The 22,840-nt window shown below is 42.0% G+C and overlaps 1 protein-coding gene across 1 annotated transcript in view; it reads left to right on the top strand.

Annotated features, from left to right (window-relative positions):
• LOC104081395 (ena/VASP-like protein) overlaps positions 1-22,840 on the top strand; it is a gene marked incomplete at its 3' end in the record, with an annotated part of 122,082 nt that overhangs the window by 54,755 nt on the left and 44,487 nt on the right. Inside the window, exons 2-3 of the mRNA XM_009584131.1 lie at positions 1,916-2,084; positions 9,663-9,840. Of these exons, the coding sequence (XP_009582426.1) occupies positions 1,916-2,084; positions 9,663-9,840 (347 nt within the window). The remainder of the gene's footprint in view (positions 1-1,915; positions 2,085-9,662; positions 9,841-22,840) is intronic.

The following is a 22,840-nucleotide window of genomic DNA, read 5'->3' on the forward strand; positions in this document are numbered from 1 at the left end:
GACACTAGCCTACCTTAAAAAAGGGGATGGAGAGGTATTTGCTGGGTAAGTACATCAGCAAAGGTGCAGCTGTTCTCCAGGTATCTCGCATAACAAAGCAATAGCAACTGGTAGATGAGCTTGATTTTATAAATTCTGAAGAATATAAATAAAATAATGTTTAGTCTTTCTGATCTGAATATATTTCTTCAGTAACAGATCTAGCTGTTTCCATGCTACATAATAAAAATACAATTTATTCTGAATTTCTTACCTTGTTCTTTATGGGGATGTCTGCCAGCATCGTTGCTCCCTGTGTAAATGTAGTGAAGAGTTTTCGGGTGCTTACCCACAGCCTGGAGGAGGTCTGTGGGCTACCTGGAGGCTATGTGAAGTGACTGATAAAACAAGCCAGAGTCAGTAGGCTTTAGTGTACAATGGGGGATGCATCCGCCTTGGAAATCTTTTTGAGACCCACAAATCAGAAGAGATTGAAAATTGCTGCTGTAATCTACCCAGATCTTCTTAATACTTACAGTAACTCCCTTTCATTAAAATGATGACAGTGATGGGGTTGGGTGGGTTTGGGTTTGCAGCAGTTGGTATCATTTACAAGTGGTGTAACTTGGCAGGGTGGCAGTGCAGCGATATGGTTTAGCACCACCCAGGAGCTTCTCATGTATTTGTGTGCAAGTAAGTGAGGCATTACTGAGGCAAAACCAAAACAAAGAAGTATCTGCAAGAGGGGGAAAGAAAGGATTATGTGCAAAGCAGATTACCACTTGATGTTGCATTGCCGAATGTTATTTAATATGGCTTGGGCTAAGGAAGGGAGGTATATATAAATATATATAGCTTTAAAGTTAATAGGACGGTCATGAACTTAAGATTTTTGCAGGACATAAATCCTAACAGTTTTATTTAGGCCTAAGATGCACTATTTGCATGTTGAAAATCCCTGTTACATTTGAAGATCTCAAATCTCCAAAATTTGGAGGATTCATTTTTTTCTTCATATAAGGAACTCTTACTTCCTCTGGTATCAGAAAAGTGGCTGGGAAGTCAGGAGAGCCGGAGTTGAAATCCTGATCCGTATTGACATGTCGCCTCAACAGTATTTGCCAGTGGCATTTCTTGTACATGAGGAGTGTGTTTTAGCACGAATCTAGTATACGTATATTAGTCACGAATATGCAAGCAAGAGGTAAAGAACTGATGAATTTCTGTGAATCTACAGAAGAAAAATAGTATTAATGCTATACAAAATAATGGCTATGATGTACTTTAACACTGGAAGGCAGACATTTGTGGATTCCCCTTTCCCACCTTCTTTGCTACTGAGATGAAGGAAAAAAGAGTTCCTCTGTGTTTCGCACCCTGTATTCTGGGACTTCTAAGTGCGTCAGCAGGTCTGGGTATTAGGCGTCAGCTGGATTAACGTAATTGATTTCTTCAGTTTACCTAACGTGGCTTTTGGTTCAAGGTCTGCTTGCTTCCAGTTTTGAATGTGTAACTCAGCTGTGGATGTCACGTTTATTTTGTCAGTAAGCTGTAAAATATCAGTAAGTTTCCATGCAAATGTGAAAGACTTCACTTGCCAGCAGGTACATAAAATAAATGGAGCATTCACACTGTTGGACAGTTTTCATAACGTTTCTGTGATACGAGTTATTCCTCAGGGCCTAATATTTTTATATAAAATAGATTATCAGTTCAAAACAGCAGCGTACTGGAATTTTTTTAAGTCTATGAACACATACATGCCAGCTTTAATTTAACAGGCAGATTGCATTCAAAGGATTAGCAGATCTCTTATAAAACATATGTTGTAAGTAGTTCTGATAATTTCTGTTGGTTTCTTTTCCTTTAGATGTTTTCGGTAGCATGCAGCAAATTCACTGGTTTTTTTCCTGATTTTGTTGTTTTTGTTCTCCAGTGAACAGAGTATTTGCCAAGCCCGGGCTTCAGTTATGGTCTATGACGATACCAGTAAGAAATGGGTGCCAATCAAACCTGGACAGCAGGGATTCAGCAGAATCAACATATACCACAACACGGCCACTAACACCTTCAGGGTAGTTGGAGTTAAACTGCAAGATCAACAAGTGAGTAACTGTATTGAGTTTCCTGTAAATTAACCTTTGATCTCATTTGATACCATCAGTTCTATACTTAATGCAGTCTAGCAACATTTCCTGCTCCCTGCAAGGTGCCTACGAGTCTGTTTACTCCAGTCATTCAGATTTTGTATAATTTTTTGTGCACAGAACGTATCATAATTTATTACTGCTTCTTTGTTAGAATAAAACAGAACTTTTGGTAAATGCCAGAGAGATTTTAATGTTTTTTTTCCCCCCTCCATTTTTGCTTGTGAAATGAGTCTTATTTCATTCTGCAGGTTTTGCTCTCAGCTACCCCTAACTTACCTTTTGCTTGTTTTTAGTATGTATAAAAAAGAAAAATAAATCAATCATTCTGCACTGCCATCTTGCAAAGCACGATTGTTACATTGCTGTGATAAGTACGTAGTTCCTCATAATGGATTTTAAAATCCTAGGTGCACACTGTGATCTGATTTACGGCAGCCTAAGTCTGCAGGACCTCCCTGGGTATTAAAGGAGTTATATGGGATTTAGATAATCAGAACTGGGATCAGACCCTCCTTTGCCACCGGCTCCTGGCAGCCTGGCTCGCGGGTGTGCCGCGCGCCATCCGTAACCAAATGTCATGTTTAGACCCTAAATTACAAAAATATACTTCGGGGGGAGTAGCGGTGCTATACTGTTGAGCCAGTTGTATTTTAGTGCAGATATTTCAGAGTCGGTGGCTCCCTGTGTGTGTTGGCGTGAGGCCGGTAGGGCGGTGGCAGCCCAGCCTGCCCGGGCTGCCCACCTCCCACGCTCACCTCGAGCCCTCAGCCTGGCAGAAGAATCAGAAGAAGGTGGGTGATTGATTTTCTGTTGCTTCAGAGAGCGGCGAGGCCTCCTGGGAAGGTGTGAGGAGCACTTCCACCAGCACGAGACGGGCAGGGGCAGGGCAAGCCAAGCCAAGCCTAGCCTAGCCTAGCCTAGCCTAGCCAAGCCAAGCTGGAGAGCGGGAGCCAGTGCACCAGCACCTCTCAGCTGCCACAAGTGGTAAATTGACCGATCTGCTCATGGAAATGCAGATGATGTCCCTCAGCTGTCAGCTGTAATGACGCTTGGGCCGACTGGAAAAGGTAGTCAGGTTGCTTACTAGAAGTGTTAATGACTTTTCTACACTGTCCATATACACAGTCATCATCTTGAAAAAAGAAAAGCAGAATAGAAATAGGTGGGGTTTTAGCACATCAGTTTTCAGCTCCTTGCAGTGCACTTATGAAACATCTGCCTTATCTTTTGCCACTGCTTTTATCCTTCTCAGTAGAGCAAAGGCAATATACTAACGTAGTTCCGTTTAAAAAATAGAAAGTATTTTCTAAGAGAAATGAAATACAGTGGCTTCTAGTCAGTACTGCTTTGTAACAGGCCGTGCTAGCTGTTTATTTTACATAACCAGCAGGTGAATGTAAATGATTTTCATGTGACTGCAATCTAAGATGGGTCTGAATAGCTGGTGTAAAACAAGCAAAAGTCATAAATTCTACGTATATATGTAAGGGAAACTATGTACCAGAGGTCTGTCTTAATCAGAGTATACAATTTAAAGAGTAGGATATATTAAAAAGTCAAATCTTGATTTGCACTTTAAACGTGTTTTGCATTAACTGTAACATTCTATTTGCTTGCAAATGTTCCTACTTATGAAGAGGCTGCATGCCATTGAAAAATCATCTCCATTCAGAAGGAAACAGATAGAAGAATATATTTTTCTAGAGTTTAAAGACTAAAAATCCTCCTTCAAACAGACAAAAAAGTACAGGTTACCTTAGTCACTTAAAATTGTCTAAAAGAAAGTATTCACCTTAAATATGATAACAAAAATACAGTATTATGAATAAAGTAAATTCAAGACAGCATAGCATAGTAGTATTAAAAGGAACGTTCTGAAAGTCTCAAGATTCAGAATTTAATATATTTTATATGAGTCTCACATGGAATCATAAGCTTGCTAGGCTTGCTAAGTATTTGCATTTAACGAGAACAAAAATGAATTTCACTTAAAATAATTCTCTGTACAAGCCATTTCATGCTTGCTCTCAGATTGTGCTAAATCACACTGGAAGTGAGGTTTTAGTAAAAGCTGTTGCTTTGCCAGGAAAGCCGTATTTTTTCTGAAAAGGACCAATCTTCAGCTAATTGTGATTTGGCATATAATGAAGCTAATGAAGCTACACAGATTTCCAAGAGCTGAGAAACTCGTTTAAAATATGTAGCACAACAGTACCACGGAGGAACAATTTTAAGTTGTATTACATACTGTTTGGCAAGGCACAGACTAATCTTCATGACTTCACCCTTGCCTGCCTTTAATGTTTCCCTTTTAATTTTTGTTGTTTTATATTACACCTCTAATAATCTCTCTCTTTAATTTTCATTCTGTATTTTTCTTCACATATCTTCTTCTGTAGGCTCCTTTTGTTGTCTTTGTCTAGCTGCCTTTCTGTTTTCTAGCCCATTTTTGGTGCACGTGTTAGAGGTTATGATACTGTCTTGTCCTGTTTACCTTATCTGTGTTTATCATCTTCTCTAGCTGACAGTGTCTAAGAAGTTCACCACAAAGTAATATGGTTTTTAGAGTGGCAGAACTTGAGCATCATTCTCACCACCGGGAAGTGGTCACCCGACCTCTTGTTCTCCATATGTGTCTGGGTGACGTGCCCATCGCGTGCTTGCGCAGCGCAGCAGCGCCAAGTTGCAGACCAGCAGTGCATGAATTCCCCTTTCTGCTCTGCACAGACGTGCACATTTGCATAGACTCATGCTGGCACGAGCAGTAATCTTCAGAAAAACAGAGGTAGACTTTTGAAGCTTTGAAGTAGCCACAGAGGCCAGAACTGGTTTGAAGCTAAGGCCAGATCAGTATCACAATCGCTTGATGTCATGAGTTTTGGTGTTTCCTTGCAGCCTTCATTTTCTCGTAGCCCAACAGTCGCAAGCAAACGGTTTACCCCTGTGTTGCGACTTGTCGTCGTAACCCAGCCTGTTGTAAAGGTGAAGTGTGTTAGCTTCAGGCACCGTGCAAGGAGTTCGCAAAGCGAAAAACAGACAAGTGGTCCATCTTTATGGCTTAGCTGACAAGCAGTAGCTCCCCAATTCAGAGTCCTGATCAACTGGAGGTTTAAATGATGATGTTGTATCCAGTGATTTCAGCTCAGCGTGATCTCATCACCGGAAGGCATGTGCTGAACAAACAGCGGGGAGGAGGGTGCAAGTCAAAAGTGAATCATATCTCCTGAGGGTTTGGATATTGATGTGGCTACGAAGTGAATGTAAAAACAGGGCCTTGGGGAAGGTGGGACGTTTTACATTTGAGCCCAAGCCAAAACTGAAACAGGGACAGCATTCTTGAGATATAAACTAAACCACATTTTTTGAAAAATAAAGACCCAATTAATCACCGCTGTAACTTATTAGAAGTTGGTCAGGTTTGGGCCTGCTTACAGAAGTAAAGAAAGCAGTTTTTAGCTGCTATGCCGTATCCTCCCTGTTTTAGCAATCGTAGGACTGCTCCCCACGAGAGGCGTCTGGGCGCTGGCAGCACGGCAGGCCCCAGGCTGATAACAAACTTCTGAACCATTTCATACTCCAGAGAAACAAGCAAATGTCTTGTTCTGGTTCAAAAAGCAAGAGTATGGGCGGTAAGACTTGTGTGCTCCTCCCGTGATCTTGGTTGTGGTTACACCTCAGATGTCGTCCTGAGGCCCCCTCAGTCCCTTCTAGCCCCATTCCTGTGAGTCCTGTCAAACACCACCATCACCGCTGCTGACAATTTATAGCTCAGCAGCCTACAGACTGCAGTCAAAGGGAAGGGTCTTTTGTTTTTGAGCTTTCTCCATAGATCCCAAAATTCTCTGCCTGCCCCAGACAGCCTACACTTGAAACTGAGATGAAAGGGTGAGGAGAGTACCAGGTAGAAGTGAAGCAAATAGTTTTTTAACGTTATAGTGATGGGAACATTGAAGGGTGTCAACATATTAATACTATGCACAACTGGTCTGTGAAACTGGTCTGTGAAACTCCTTGCCATACGAGATCATTGAAATTCAGAATTTAAGAGGATTCAAAGCAACACAGACATTTATATCAGTAACAAGACTACTTTGTTTCAGGATAGAAAATAGTAAAAGGGGTTGGAAAAGAAAAAAATAGGTATATAAAATGTCATGTTTCAGCTTTTAAGATAAACTCTGGGTGAAGAGTTATAGGAAGAATTGTTTGTTACGGACAAATCCATTACTTCTTTCTGCAAGATTTCCAGTAAGTTTCTCCAATCCACCTATTACAGACTACAACTGAAGATGAAAAGATGAACTGTTGGTCTGTTCAGCATGGCAGATGCTATCTTACTGACATACGAAGCTTTAAAGATCCCTTAGAAATGCCTGTAAAAAACCCCCTGTGCTCCAAACAGGGAGACCTTCTTTATTTTAATTACTGCTCTGAAGCACTTACTTATCATCATGTGTCTTGCAGAGTCTCCACACCATCTGTACAAGATACCTTTGTGCACTCATTTTTAACAACAGCAGGAGAACCCCTCCTCTCTTTTCTGATTTCTAGAAATATTAGCCAAAGGAGATAGAATGAAACTCTGGCTATTTTATGTTTCATTTCCCAGTTTTAAACTCTCTGTTTTGACTTTGAAGGTATTACATGTTTGAAAGTATTACATGTTTGAAGGTATTACATGTGTAGGCATCCTGATGATTACTGAATGTCAACATTCAAATTCTGTCTTTATTTGACTGAAGGGATCAAACCCTTAGAACAGAGCGGATTCTCTGAGTTCCTTGGGTCGATGTTCTGGGAAAGCAAATTTTGAACAGTTTACCTTGTCTTCTATTAAACGATTTTTGGCATAGGTTTTTACAATTTCTGTCTTTCATTATACAACTGCACTACACCCTCTGATGCTCTTTGGACTTTAATAGTGCTGTCCTTTGAAACAGAACATTCTTTTAGTAGGTGAGAAATACTCACTGAGAAATACTCACTTTGCAAAGCCTGATAGAACCTCACAGTCTTTCTAAACATTTCCTCAAACATACTGGCTGTGCCTTCCCTTGGTTACGCTACTCAGAAGTGGTTGGAAGACTTAAAAATTGGTACAAGTTAAAACTGTTGGGTTAGTAATCCAGGCATGAGTCTACCTGATGCTCCAGAGACTCCTTGAGTGTGAGCAACATCGGTACAGGCTCTCCCAATGCTCAGTGGTGGAGTGGAGGTGATGTCACCATTTTTCAAGAGAAAAAGGCTATCTAAGCTGTCAGCTATAAGAGTGAGTTCATGGCTTGGCTGTGACAGAGCGACGTGGTTTCCACGTCGTTCTGGTTGGTGTGGGTGGCTTCCCGCGCAGCATGCTGGCGATGCGGTTCCCATTTTCAGGGGACCAACTGTTGGGAGCCTGTGTACCAAATGTAGGCTGCCCTGCATCTCCCTTTGGATCACAGGTCAGGAATCTCTCTGTGAAATGTGGCAAAAAAAGCAGTGTAGGTCTGATTGCTGCCCAGTGCATTTACATGGAAATTTAATAATGCTGGTGGTTTGAGAGCAACAGTTGGACCAGATACCTGATGTTCAATAACTATCAGGATAATTTATGCCTAAAGCTAACCAAGTATTCAAAGACTATCTGCTATGTCACTGTTTAATGCTCGCTCAGGTAAGAAAATGCATTATAGAAATAGAGTATATATGTAATTATCTACTGGTGTAGCGGCTTCTTTGCTGGTTTCCGTAATTTTTTATGTATCAATATAGTATAGTTCTCAGACATCTGTTAACTAACTATATCAGTGAGGCAATGTCATCCTTCAAAAATAGGAATGTGTGAAAAACAATTTGCTCCTTATGTATTAGGTGCTCGTCTAATGTTTTTCTGCCAATTTAAACTGGCAATCCACTGAAAAGTCAAAACTCAGAGCTAGGAGTCATTCATCTTTGAAATTAGTTTTAAAACTCTGCTTTTATAATTGAGAAGAGTTGTCAGTCATCTAGCAAAAATATTGTTAATCTAATTAAATATGTTGGAGTTTTCTAGATGCAATAATAGTACTAACAGAAAACTTTCCAAAGTACTGGTCAGTCAGACTGCAAAAAAGATGTATTGGTAGGTTTTCTGGAGTATGGGGTCCACCTATAACAATAAATACTGTGTATGCAGCATTTATTCGTTACTGGCTCTCTGTTCCCTTGTCTTCACTTGTTGGTCCCATCTTACCAAGTCCAGGATGGTAAGACTCACGCTAAGAGTGAGCTCCCGGACAGCGTGCACCAAGGTCCCTCTTCCTACTCCTGTATACCAGTGTCCAGCCCATCTAATTTACAGATGAGCCATACAAACTAGTTTGGTGGAGGATTTCCATTGATTGGCTTTCAACGGGGACCAGGGATTGTTCTGGCTCTTGATAAAACTCCATCCAAAATAACTCCGTTTGTAGAGACAATCTCAAATACTCAAAACCAGATTTGCTATATTTGAATAATGAACTTCAGACTTTCCGTGCTCATAATTTTAAGTTTCTTTGTCCCTGGTTCCCTTCTGTCCCCAGCCTGTGTGGGCTGATGAAGAGGGAGCCTCCATTTCCTACTCCTTCTCTGTTTTCAACTGCACTGTGCCTGTTTATGAGAATAATTATGATCCCTTCTGTTGGCATTTTGTTTCTTAAATTTGCGTCACAACAGAGTGCCATTGTCAGTCCACAGGTGGGTATCTCAGGGGTGCTGTCTCTACCATGGGTCCTTCTGGCTTATTAGTGGTGCAGCGGACACCCCTGCCTCTCCACCTTCAGCTAGACCAGCTTACGCTTTTAGCGTTGGAGGTTTCTGCTCGGACCCCAGGTGTACTGTGTAGCCGGGTGTCCCACGTGCCCTGCCCAAGGATAAACAGGGCATTGTATTTAGCAGATTAAATCAGAACATACAGAAACACCCTTCTGCTGCAGTTACCCCTTACCTGGAAATTATAGCCCGTACAGCAAGGGAGGAGGTGGGAGAGGAAATAGTTGCTTGTCTGGTTTTGTCATTGCCTATCTGATTCTAGAGAAAAACCTCTCTCAACATAAGAAGCTGGTGGTGATCAGGCGCATGGGAGGAGAAAAGCAGAGCTGGTGCAATGAGTAAAACATTTATCTGCTGTAGGGCAGGGTTAGTGCCAAGAGCTCTGTCTGGCTCTTTTTCTGACAATTGTGCACGATCATCCCCAAAAAGATGGCAACAGCTGCTGGCCCTGACTCCTGACATCTGTCTGCAGTATCTGCACAGCTGTACCCTGCAGAGGTGCTGTAGAAAACACGAGCAGGTAATAGATTTTGCAAAACTAGCTTGCAAGTCCCTGAGGCTGAATTGAACTGTTGTAAATCTCACTCCCAGATGCGGATCTTCTGTCATCGAAACGCACACTGCCTTACTGTACGGCCATGTAGGAGCTGCTATACGGATTGCCTCTACCAATTTAATTAACCTTTACCAAAGGGTTGGATTTTTTTTCCCCACTCAAAATGGAACTATTTTTAATCTTCACCCCTCTCTTTCAAATCACAGGTAGTGATTAATTACTCAATTGTGAAAGGACTGAAGTACAATCAAGCAACACCTACCTTTCATCAATGGCGCGATGCACGGCAGGTCTATGGCTTGAATTTTGCAAGCAAAGAAGAGGCTACCACGTTCTCCAATGCAATGCTGTTTGCTCTGAATATCATGAACTCACAAGACGGAGGTAAATTACCAGCCACTACACTCTTTATTATCTGTGACATTTTACAATGCTTGTTATCAATCACCTAGTGCAGTTGTATTGGATAGTATGCCGTTATAAAACACGTTATAATAAAAAAAGTTGGTCTCTGGTAGACAGCCTTTAGATCAACATTTGCTGTGGAATGAATTGTACGTGTTTTCAGGTTTTATTCACCTTCCTTCTAATTTTTCATGGTGCCTTAACTCATGATAGGAAATCGGTGGTTATTTCGCAATGCCTCAGGAGGCAGGTAGACCCACCGATTTACAAGGATCTGTGTATGCGTTGTGTTACATGTAAAATGGCAGAATATAACTTTAAATAAACAGAAGCTAGAATAAAATTAGCAACATTTTATAAGGTAGAACTCGGAGCTGGTATTTCCATTGTGTTGGGTGTCAGCTACAGCCGTTGGCTCTTGTGGGCCGGCTTTCAAAAAGAGGATTGTGTGGCGTCTCGGTTATTTCATAAGGTAAAATGCAAAGGCCTGTACTCTGGACACTGACTGATGTTCTTCCTAAGTACTATACTGACTGCAGTTGCAGTTTGTGGTGAAGCTTACTGTTCTGTGAACTAGCTTTTCAAGGGCCCAAAATAAAGTCCTGGTTTCTCAATGGAAACCAGTTTCTAGTCTGCGGTACCTGGATGAAGTGCTGCCCTCAGTTACACACCTGTGACCTCTCTGCAGCTCCTGGGCTGGGAAGAGAAAGCAATCCTTGTGTGGTGTCTTTTTTCTTACAAAATACAGCCCTATCTTCCTTTTGAAAACACAGTGAGTCAAGGTTTACATCGCTTGCTGCCGTCCAGGTTTCACTGCAGTGTTCACTCGCGATGGACAGCAGCTCGCTAGAGAGAGGTTTTCTCCTGACAACCTTCAATACACAAATAGGTAATATAAAAGTTCGTATTTTTTCTTTTGCTATTTCCATTCATCCTATTGAGCTGACAAATGCAAAAATCATAAAAATCAAGAAATGTCTGAAATTCAGAGCTGTATTTAGAAGTACTGAGGACTGAATTCTGCCTTCTTCAGCTTGAACTTTTTCAGCTCTAGTTGTGCCACAGCAGGAGACTTCAGGAGGAAATATGGCCAACACTCACCAGTCCAAAACTCATGGAAGTCTGAAGAGTACAGAGCTCTTTGGCTGCTCATATGTGCTTAACCCTTTTAGACCACCAGATGAGACTCCAAAATTTGGATACTTTGACTATGGTCTTGATGTAGTGATTGGTTTAATGTCTATGATGAGTCTGCCTTTCTTCTGAAAGCCCTTACGTTTGGGGTTTTTTTCCCCATCTGTCTCTTGCCATCAAAGGGAGTGGGTTTTTTGCAGGATTTTTAGGCTGTTCCAGGGAGGTGCCTTGTGGAAACATGAGCCTCAAGATGAGAATTTATTGCTCTTAGACTAAAATGAAAGAAATTATCTTAAAGTGGATACTTTAATTATGTTAGCTACTCCTAGCAAAGAACAACAGGTATTTTTAAGAAAGTATTTTTGAGTACTTGAAAAGCCTATTAGATTTCTGAGAAGTTTATGAATATACAGCAAATAATAATTTGCATTTTTGGGGGTATTCTTTTATTCATTTACTTAGCACACCGAAGTGTGTTAGATGCTTTACAGACATAAGATCCAGCCCATGCTGAAGAGCTTGCATTTAAAGTTTGTAGATGTCACATAGACAGACGTGAATTGGGTCACAGATGACAAAATTTCCTACTTTCTTTTCTAGAAAAAAAATGATCTGGTAAACATTCAGTCTTCAACAACCCCTTTTCTCTCATACATAAAGTGTTAAAAGTTTCAAAGATTGCCAGTTGTCCCATTCTTTATATCTGAGCTTGTCAAAAACTGAAATCTGGTTTAAAGGGAATTTCACCCTTCGTGTTTTTTAAAAAAACTCTGATTCTGTGAAACAAATTCCCAAAATATTCATTTTTATCAAAATTAATTTTTTTAATTACAAAATTTATTTCTATAAATATTTATCTTTAAAATTACATTAGCTACAAATTGGTAATAGATTATATTGAGGACTTTTATATCATCTAGGTTTCCCAGTTATTGCAATGATCTCCGCATGCAAGTTGACAGCAAAAGTACATAATGGATATAAGGTACAAAATGTTTTTTCAGATCTGCTCTTCTAGGCTCATATAGTGCATAAGCTTTTGTGGGCATGAATTAATGCAGATAGGAATTCACACAAACACATATATCCATATATCTTTTCAGGCACAGCCACTGCCTGCATACTCCATCCATTCTGCTGCCTGCGTGCTGGATTAGGGTTTGATTTTTCATATGGAAAAATCATTAGGAAAAAAATGTATTTATTATATCCACGCATCCATGTATTAAAGTTGCCCACGTGCTTATGCAGATGGATGACAGTTTTAAGGAGTGCATTTGTACGCACAGAACTGCTCACACACTAAGAAAATCCTCAGCCAAAACCAGAGAGTTAAACAGAGGTTCCCTCTGGCACATTCATCCTTAGTACAGAATACCCTATCTATCTGCTAGCTCCACAGTTTGGGATATGCTACGTGCACTACTTGGGATGTGCTATTTCTAATGTTTACTTGTTTCATATATTCCCTGCTGAGACATTATGGTATTTAGGTGCTGCTAATCTTCCCGTAGTTGGATACAGATTCTGGCTTCCATGACTGCTTCTCCCTTCGTTCTACTGCCCACTTGCATAGACTAAAATTAATCATGGTAGACTACAGCAGAAAATCTGAGACTGCATTGTATCTTCAGCAGATGTGGAGTCAGGGTACTGTAACATTTCGGAAAATAACTAATCTTAGTCGCAAAGCAATGGTGTGGGTTTTTGAATGGCTCATTAAGCTGAATTAGTTTTAAAAAATGGTAGCAGTCTGTGTTTTGGGGAGTTGGAAATAATTTTTAGGCAGTGCTGACTTTAAAATGAATGAGTCACTTCAAATGAATACACAGTTAGGAAATAGCATTCAGAATTACCTTACTGTCCCACTTCTTCACGAGACACTTCGAGACCTGAGATGATTCACCACAGAGGTGCTGATCGCGCTGCACTGATTACATGGGACACTAGTGAAAACTAAACCAAGTGCTTTGTTAAATCCCTTCGTTAAATGGGCTGAATCAGATCCTAAATCCAGCTGCTGACTCACGAGCCTGTGTTAACCTGGATTGCGTGTCAAGATCATCCCTGGGGAGGGATTCCTCCCAGGGGTCTGACATCCCAAAGTTTGGGAAAGTTGGGAGAAAAGCCATGGTCTAAACTTGCTGTCTAGTCGCATTTCTGCAGTGGATGAACTCGTACTCTTACCCACGGGGAGGGCTGGCCATCTTCTGCATGGCCAAATTCTCAGTGCTGCGATGGGAGCCTCTCCCAGTGCGCGTCCTCAGGGTGGGGTAAAGCAAGCCTTGCACTGCAGGAGCTGAACACATACTCAGCTCAATCTTGAGCTTTGTAAGGATGCTAATGATCATGTTGGGAGTAATCTAAAATGAGATAAAGTAAGACTAAAAAGAAAATAATAACACAAATGTGTACCATCCTTCCTTTAGAGATTGACAGTTTTCTCACTGAATCACAATTGTTTACCTGCCAGCTTGTTTATATGCCTAATTACTTTGATTTCCTTATATGTCTCTTTAATCTGTTCTCCTTTACAATAAAAATGAAGAGCTGGTCCTGAGCCAGCCTGCAAAATGAGAGCAAATGATAACATTGACTTGCTCATTACCAATCTCTTGCTTACAGTACTTTAATGGTGTCATTTAGTAAGACTATTAGTATGACAAATGACTTCCCATTAAACTGGGGTTTTTTCTTATGGGAGTCCACTTTGTGAAGCCAGGCCTTTTACTGGCATGAGTTACCTGATGCAAGGAGTGTCACTGGCCTACCTTGTCACCTGCAGCCAGGTTTCACTGGGGACAGAGCATCATCCCTTCTTGCCCAGGCTGGACACCGTGGGAAAAGCATTTTGCACAGATCCTGCCCGCAGGCTGCTTGATGTCTGGTAAGCAGACAAGGTTCATGTTCTTCAAGGCTCATATTCTCTTAGATATAACAAATGCAATGACCGGTGGCAGCACAGCACAGTAATTGGAGCACAACATAAGGTGAGGATATCAGTAAACTCAAATGGGCAAGTTCTTCCCTGACATAATTTTGTAGGAAAGCCAGTGGTGCCTGTGGTGAAGGTAACTCTTTCTGCAGGGCTTAACGGAGCCTGCCCACTCAGCACTTCTCCCAATGAGTGGTTACACTTCCCTGAGAGAGGGAATGAGGATACTTTTTCTCCTTTCTTGCTCACCAAATTGCTAGAGACAGGCAAAGCAATGGCTTCATGTCTTTCCCTCCCTATTTGCTTATTTGCACTGTCCTTGCTTCCCTGCTGGTCCCTGGCAGCACCTGGATGTTTCCATCAGAACGTTCTGCAGAAGGAGGCAGTGGCTTGGCTTTGTGGCTTGGTGTGACCAACTCTGAGGGCATCTTGGGCTTCCATGGTTTAAAGACTTGGTACCTCTTGGAGAAGAATTGAGAGTCTGATACATGCAGCCTACTGGTGAATGCTGCCAATGACATAGTGAATATTACATATTATGGACTTTTGCTTTTCTTGTGATGTCTTTGCCCTGGGGACTTGGATAGTTATTGTTGACTTACAATGCAAGAAAATAATTTGTATTTCTAAACGTAAACACCATGTGCTGGAAGGCCTTATGCAGAGGGCTATGTTGAAGAGTTAGTCATAGTTGAAGAGGTCAGCTGCCTCATCTGACGAAGAAGGGAGCAATTGGAGGAAAGCATGAAGTAGTAGGGGAGAGGTTTGAAGAAAATGAGCAGTGATTTTTTTTTTTTTTTTTTTTTTGCGTGTAAGAAAGCCATTTTCTTCTTCTGAGTGTAAGTGGCTTACAGACCAGACAATCCAGACGCGTGGGTCACAGAAGGTGCAGAGTTCAGCCCCATGCCTTCTGACACGGAGCTTCACAGACCAGGCTTTAACTCGGCAAGGAGGACGTTTTGGCAGTCAGACGGATTGCTCCTCACTCCTCTTCTGATTAGCAGATCTCCTGGCTTTTCTTTTCCACTCTTGTGGATTATTTGACATGTATTTCTCCAGCCCCCTTTCCCGTAAGTTCTTCGGAGTTTGAGATCTTCTTCCATTCCTTCAGTGATTCTGCTCTTCTCCTCATCCAGAAGTGACTGCATTTCCATATTGCTGGGAGGAAGTTCCTTGGAAAGTACTTTGAGCCCTCCAAAATAAGGGGAGAAATAGAAGAATAAAGCATTGCTTCATCAAACAGCAGATAAACTGGCAGTATATAGCATACATTCTCTCTTCTAGTTAGAAGCCCTAAGTATTTGCAAGGTTTCTGTCGGTGCAGGATGTGTGTGAAGATTATGGTGCACTGGATTTCAGATGAAAGTCTACACAATTTTTTTTTATAGAATTTTGTACTGTTATATTCAGTTCATTTTTTCATTAAAATTTTTCCAACTAGTCCTGCGTCTCTCGATATTTCAGTGGCACTAAAGTGTAACTGCTGGGAAAGTTAGTCAGCTGCATTCATCTTCTACAATGCAGTGTCTGTTTTATTTGATAATATTGCCCCAAGACTTCCCAGCACCACAGAGGACACAGTGTGGGAAGACAAAAGACTGCATCTTCATTACAGTACTGCATAATACATAAAATAACTCATCAATAATGGAGGGGACCCACCACAGAACACAATGCCCACTTGCAGCCAGCTGGTTCCAAAACCGTGCTGGTGCAAAGAGATCCGTGCCCCATGTGAGGCGCTTCACGTACTGTGCTGTGGGCTCATTTCCCACGCTATCATCAGGTGTGTTGGTGCAGATTATAAACCACTAAGATGGTATATTCTGTGCACGTTGTACTTTTAAGCGTGCTAATAACATTTAAAGACTCGTGTAACCTCATATTGTGTAGGCATTGCAGGGCCGTAAGCATTCTGCTGCAGGTCTTTTAACCAAATCATACCAGAAGTTGTTCCTATATATAACGTAGGCATGGAGAACTTGTACATAACAAACTTCTATACTTACTAGTGTAAGTGTGATCCATGTGGTCAGACACCTAGTGCTAGCCAGAATAGCAAGCCACAGGCAATGGTTAATTGGGTGCATGTTAAAAATACAAAAAGCCTTTGCTTCTTTAAAAAACAAAGCTTTCCCAGGGGAATAAATCTTTCCTGAGTGACATCTTCCAAAAGCACCAGAGAAAGGTTTAGAGAAATAAATTTCACAATTTTTCCAGCCTCATGCCTACTCCAGTTTCAATATAATCTTTAGTCGCTCAGAAATGCTCTGCAGATAGGGCAGTTTCTGATCTAATTTGCTGTGCTTTCTAAGTCAATGAAGAGAGAGGGAAAATTCAAGTAAGATGATGAGCTTTTTCCTTTCGTCTGCTGCATTGCTTTATCACCGGAACTGTACCAGAAAAATCCATCTGACTTATAAATAATCTTTTAGTATATTGCTTACTATAGGAATAAATTCCTTCCTTTGCGAACTGGACAGAGATGAGCTGTTACGCACCAAACAAGGTGTGAATTTTCTTGAGCAACCAGTGCCCCACCACGTGTTCAGTGGTTCCCATCTTGGCCCGACCCTTGGAGGGCAGAAGTCCCTTGCTACCACAGCTGAAAAACACCAGCTCAGGCCATAGTAGCACTTGTTGTGTCTTCCTCCCAAAGCTCTTCCTTACTGTGCTGATGGAGATAACAGTCCTTATACAAGCCCAATGTCCATGTTTCCAAAATAACCAACACTTCTCCTCCTGGAATTATGGGCACTTTCCTTGCAGGCTTCCCCTGCCTGCAAAACTGCTCAAGTGCCCTCTTCTCAGATTTACCTGGATTTCCTGGGATGGATATATGACGTCTCTAAGAACCTGGGTACACTTCATAAGTTGAGTTCACATTAAGAGAAACATGTTTAAAACCAGAACTGGAAGAAGTTGGCCCAGCCAGAAGAAGCAGTGAGTAAAACTGGTTAATCTTCCGTATTAGCTTGGCTCCAGCTGAGTGGAGGACAGGAGGTGAATTGCTTCACTCATGAATAGATAAACTGGGATTACAGACTCCTTTCAGTATTAGAACTGTAAATATCATTGCTATTATTCATCTGTCAGGAAGTATCAAGCCATTATTTAATTATTCTGCTCTATAGAAGTAGGCATCATTTTTTTCGATTCAGTTTTTCAATCCCGCAGGTGGTAGGGATTCATGGCAGAAAGTTTTCCAGGGCAGTGAAGTGCTCTCCCAGTGTTATGCTAATAAAAACCCATGGCATGTTGCTTGTACGTGTCTTAGCCACTTTTCTGCAGGACTCTATTATATCCCTGCTTAGAGCAGCGGCAGCGCTGGAGCCGCTGTCGCACGTCTAGAACAACAAAAGGTGCCTCTGTTCTTTGAAGAGCGTAACAAATCTAACGGCTCTTGAGTCTCTCGCTGATGTTTTTTGCTGTGCTGAATTCTTCTGCACTAAATGAAAAACACTTCAGGAAGGAAACTGTGTGGGGAGAAAATCGTTGAGAGATTTAAGAGACACTTGCACACGTTGAGAGCGAAGACTTCTGCTAGTGAGATTCCCTAGCACCATTGCCCTCAAACCCTTTTTTTTCTGAAACTGGTGCAAACTGGCAAAGTTCCCAGAGCTCAGTGGTAGGAGATGCAATGTGGCTTTTTCACGAGACTACAATAAGTGGCAGAAGAATATATTAGCTTAGAAAAACAGTAATTATCAGAATTTAAGAAGTCCAGTAGTTTATGTGCAAGCAGTGTAGGCCAGATTTTGGCCATTATTCATTTGGAGACCATTTGTAGGGTGTTTCCTTGCTGAATATAGCTCTTCATCTGGCAAGGGCTCCTTTTTGGGGGGTTTAGTCTGGACGATATGTACACCATGTCCTGTGTCAAGCCACGGCTCTGACTGGAGCTCAGCCTGGAGCCATTTAAGTGCAAAAGCTGCCTTGCCCCAGGAGATGCCGTGACTCAGAAGCAGCTCCGTGTCACCCTCCCTCCTCTGCTTCCTCTCCTCTCCCCCGGGGACGTGGCAGGAGAAGGAGTACCTGCCACCAGCCTACACCAGCAGCGCGTTGCTAGCACCTCCGGGTGCAGCTCCTGGGGTGGGCTCTGCCTGACTCTGCCCCTCTGCTCTGCAGTGAGCAAAGGGGTGGTTTTACACCCCAGTCTGGCTTCTTACCTGCTGCGTAAGCACCTAGTCTGTGCTTGGAGTCCACAGCTCTTCAAAAATCTGAAGCATATGAGGAGCAAATGGCTTTTTGTGATGAGAACAGTATTTTTCTCTTTACCTTTTCCAATGCCATACTTTGGCGTGTCAGGTCTCAGTGCATTTTGCTTTGCTCAACAGTAATAGACTATGGGACATTTATTTATTGATTAAGCATCTGATTTTTTTCAGTGAAAGAGAAATTGCTCCTTGGAAGAGATCTGATTTTTTTTAGAAAACTTCTTTCAGTTTTGTGCTCATTTTCTGTCATTCTTAAAGTGCTTCGATATTTGGTGTCCTGGGGTCTGTAAAATAACATGACTTCAGTTGTGTCAGAACAAGAATTGCTTTTTTAAGGCAGTTTGTCTTCTTTTTCAGACTCTGCATGAGTTAGAGGTGCTGTAATTCCATGCAGAACAATGCTCTGTTTACCTCTGTCGTACACTGACATCCCACTCCGCTCTTCAGACTGATTCACACTATTTTTAAAGTGGAATATTGGTATAGTTCATAATATATAATGTCATAGTATAGGCTGAAAAGAACATTCTGTGAATTTTTTTTCACTAGAGGAAAAGAGGAGAAAGAATACTGCAAATAAATAATTTTAAATACTGTAAGGGATGCCCTTATTCTTAAAAGAAAAAAATTCTTAAAAGATGCCCTTATTCTTGAGCTGTCAAGAAACTTGGTCCTTTTTTTACTTAGTAGACTTTCTGGGTTCCCAGCTAAGAGCCAGATTTTACAATAGTTTGTCTCTACACAATAATTCTTATACTCCTCTAGCTGTGATCCCACTCCAAACAAGCAATAATTGCGTGACCATGATCCTCCTGTTAACTGGCGTAGAAACGTGGGCATCTGTAGTACAGGGTTTTGTATCTGCGTGGGGCTGTCTTTGTGGGCAAGGAACAGTAACCGATGCTCCTGGGACATTCGGTTGCATATTTTAGGTGTCTCTACCGGGCACCCCTAGGCAAAATTCAGCCTATTTTTCCCCTCTTTTTCTTCACTGACTGTAAAGGATTGCTGCTAAGAACCCTTCTGTGGTTTATGACAATTTTGCTATGATCCTCTCCCGAACTTTCTAATTAATAGATTATTTCTAATTACGCTATAATTAATTAGTAACTACAATAATAATTAAACCTCTAGTTTAATAATAATAAATTAGGGACCCGGAAACTAATGCGCGTAAGCCATGTTTTCAGTGATGCTCCATGGATGTCCCTGGGACAGTTAGTGAGAACTCGCAAGAATACTTGTGTGTTGTGTGCGTCCATATGTGTGTGTTCATACGAGCAATGCACATCAGATTATCACTTCTCTGACTGCTTGAGCTCTGCAAACAGATGGTCTTTGTACATGCAAATTTTTGGATTTTATACTAGAAGCGAACTCGGGAAGAAATTCATAGGTATATAGATAGAAGTCAGGAATAAGTTGCTGGGCTGAGAGGATTTTTCACATGTAATCAAAATAAAATTAATAGTGTTTTGAATTTTGTTTTTAAACTCTGCTTTCATTATGCGCCATAGTTGACATTCAGTGAAACATGTTCCTGGTCAAAACACACAGCGTTTAGGGGACTGAGCGGGGACAGTCGGTGGTGCAGCTGAGGCGGTAGGGCACAGCTCTGCAGCCCTCTCCGACGGCAGGCTCAGCTGAGGGGAAAGTCTCCTGCTTAATTCCAATGACATTCAATGAAACATGTTCCTGGTCAAGACACACAGCGTTTAGGAGCAGGGGACTGAGCGGGGACAGTCGGTGGTGCAGCTGAGGCGGTAGGGCACAGCTCTGCAGCCCTCTCCGACGGCAGGCTCAGCTGAGGGGAAAGTCTCCTGCTTAATTCCAACCACCGAGTGAATCGCCATATGCTGCCGCCAGCAAAGCATGTAGAGCAGCTTCTGCTGCTGGCTGGTAATCCCCGGGGAGCTCACACAAAGTCTATTAATTGCCTTCTTAGATGGCTCCGAGCTGTCATCCAGCATCTTATTTTTCACCAAGTCAGAGACCCGAAAGCTGTAGGTTGTGTGGCATTCTGGAAGCAGAAGGTCAGACCCTTATGGAAGTGACTGTTGTAATTTCTCCAGTTAATCCCAATGAAGCAATACAGCTGAAAACGGGATTCATTTAGCTGAACTTCAGCCGTGTAAATGCTAGGCATCTAGTCTACAATAATTGTATAGTTCCCTTTCCGCTCCACAGAGCGAGGATGGCTCGCCTAGAGTTGATGAGCGTGGGTGTAGTCCTGTGCTGCTGGCTGGTGGCTCAACAAACTGCACAGTCCCGGCGACACAGCAGGGAGCGAACCACAACTGTGATAAAATGGAACTATCTCGGGTCGTCCTGCCGTTCAGGAAGGAAGTAATCTGCTAATAGGTGATTTTAGTTCACGAAGCGCTTAGCCTTTGCACTTGTATGTGCTCAGCTGCAGAGCTGAGGAGAAGGGAGCGTGATTCAGGTCTTGAAGGTGCACTTAAAAATCTGCTCCAATTCTACTGATAAAAAAGCCAAACCCTGCAAAGCAATCACAGTCAATCTGATTTGCATGGATTGCTTTATCTGTTGGTCTTGATTAGTATTCCGGAGTGCTCTATAGAAAACATCAATTTTCATTCCATTTCCTCCACTGCTGGTTTCCAGGGCCTCCCTCTGGTGCTCAGTGCAGTGCCTGGAAAACTCTGTGTGCATCTTCGCCTGTGCAATACAGCACGGTATCAGAAGTAGATACTGCGGGGACAGCAATGTAAAGGAGAAATGTAAGCCTATTTCATTCCCTAAACAGAAGGAAAGTAACAATAGTTACTTACTGTACTGGTTTTGCTCTGTTTTGATGCAAGCCTATCCTCTATGCTAAGGGAGAGAATCAAGTGCTTAAATGAGCCCAGTTTTCCAATATTGACCAAATCGTACATAAGAGGCCCATCTTGTGCTCTTCTTAATCTCCCCAGAATCAAACTGAGATGACAGTTTCAGGACTGGTCCCTTAGCTCTCAGTTCTGGTAGGGGGGATCCAAGGGTTGTGTGGTGGATGATGGCATTCCAGCAGCATTGCCTTTGCTGGCACAAGTACGTGCTCAACACCTGCAGTTTTACTCTGGCTTAGACGTGTGAAGAAGCGTCTTCCTCTGTGTGTCTGCAAAACAGTGCTTCATTTCTTCACTCATCTCTCGAGCAGTGAACACCCTAAGTGTATCTGCTGCAGGTATCTATGTGGTTTAACCAAACACTTCTGAATCCTCTGAGAAAGCACCTCTGACTGCCAGACTAGAAGATGTTGCCTAGACACTAGTTCTTATACATGGGCCAGAGAGCTGATACTTCGTAGGCAGTAGGACTGATACCCTCTGAGGGAGACCTCAGTTCAGCGTGCTCAGTTTACTGCAGCTGCAGGCTCAGCCTCTTGCCGTGCTACTCGGTGCTTTTCTCTCCCATCTCCAGGGCGTTCCTCCCGAGTCTTCCTTTCTTATGTCTGTCTCCCTTCCTCCTTTATGGAGACAGCAGAAAAACATCAGCATTTCCATAGACAGGAATATGTCATAGAATCATAGAATCATTAAGGTTGGAAAAGACCTCTAAGATCATCAAGTCCAACCGTCAACCCAACACTACCATGCCCACTAAACCATGTCCCTAAGCGCCTCATCTACACGTCTTTTAAATACTTCCAGGGATGGTGACTCCATCACTTCCCTGGGCAGCCTGTTCCAAGGCCTGACCACTCAGTAAAGAAATTTTTCCTAATGTCCTAATACCTTCTCTTAGCTTAAGCAATGACAAGCTCCAAAGGCAATTCCCCCTGGTCTGCAGGTAAGCACTGAGCACCCTGATCCACCTCCTAATCTGAAGGTCCAGTAAGAGAGGGGAATATGTACTGACAGAGGCATCCATGAAGGAATAATTTCTGTATTAATGGCATCCTATCCCAGCAATATAATTAACCAAATTTTGTACTTTGCAAAAACAGGTACCCAGATTATGGGAAAGGTGAGTTCTGTTTCAATTTTGTGTAGGAAGATTGTGAATTTGAGGCCAGTGATTACAGAGGCCTGATGTACCACAACCATCCAGGCAACAGATACATAGAGGATTATATTTTAATACATAATCAGTGGAGCTATCACTCTTTTACAATGGGGACATGACTTTATTTTACTCTAAGACCATGCATAATTCAATGCATGGAAGTCCTTTTTATTCTGATCTTATGCAAGACTCAGAGGACTTGAGAAAGAGCCAAGAGAATTACAAATTTTATTCTTCTCAGTTTCTAGTGGTCTTCTGCAGATTGACAGAATGCTGCTGTGGGGAAGCTGAGAAGCAGCTGGCTTAGAGGTGCTTTCCAAAAACATGCCCCCACTGCAAGAGTTAAACAGAAGGCGCAGCTGTAAAACTGTATCGCACGTGGAGGCTGCAGGCTTCTAAAGTACTGCCCAGGAGACAATCCAAGAGAGATGATCCCAACATGTAAAGCAGAAATTTTAGAATCAGTTATTTGTAGTAGGTGACAATGAGCTATGATTTGTCATCTGCAAGTCTTCTCTTGTATAACATTGTCTAAGCAAATTAGTGTAAATATTGTAAATGGCTTTCTGCAAGGAATGCAATGTATTATTGTGAATAAAAATGTTGTTAGGGATAAATCTGTTGTTGTATTAGTATTTGAACTGACAATATGTACATTGACCATGCTGAGAAACTTGCCATCTAA

Source organism: Fulmarus glacialis, unplaced genomic scaffold, assembly GCF_000690835.1.
Source record: "Fulmarus glacialis isolate BGI_N327 unplaced genomic scaffold, ASM69083v1 scaffold10528, whole genome shotgun sequence".
In the NCBI taxonomy this organism is placed as follows: Eukaryota; Metazoa; Chordata; class Aves; order Procellariiformes; family Procellariidae; genus Fulmarus; species Fulmarus glacialis.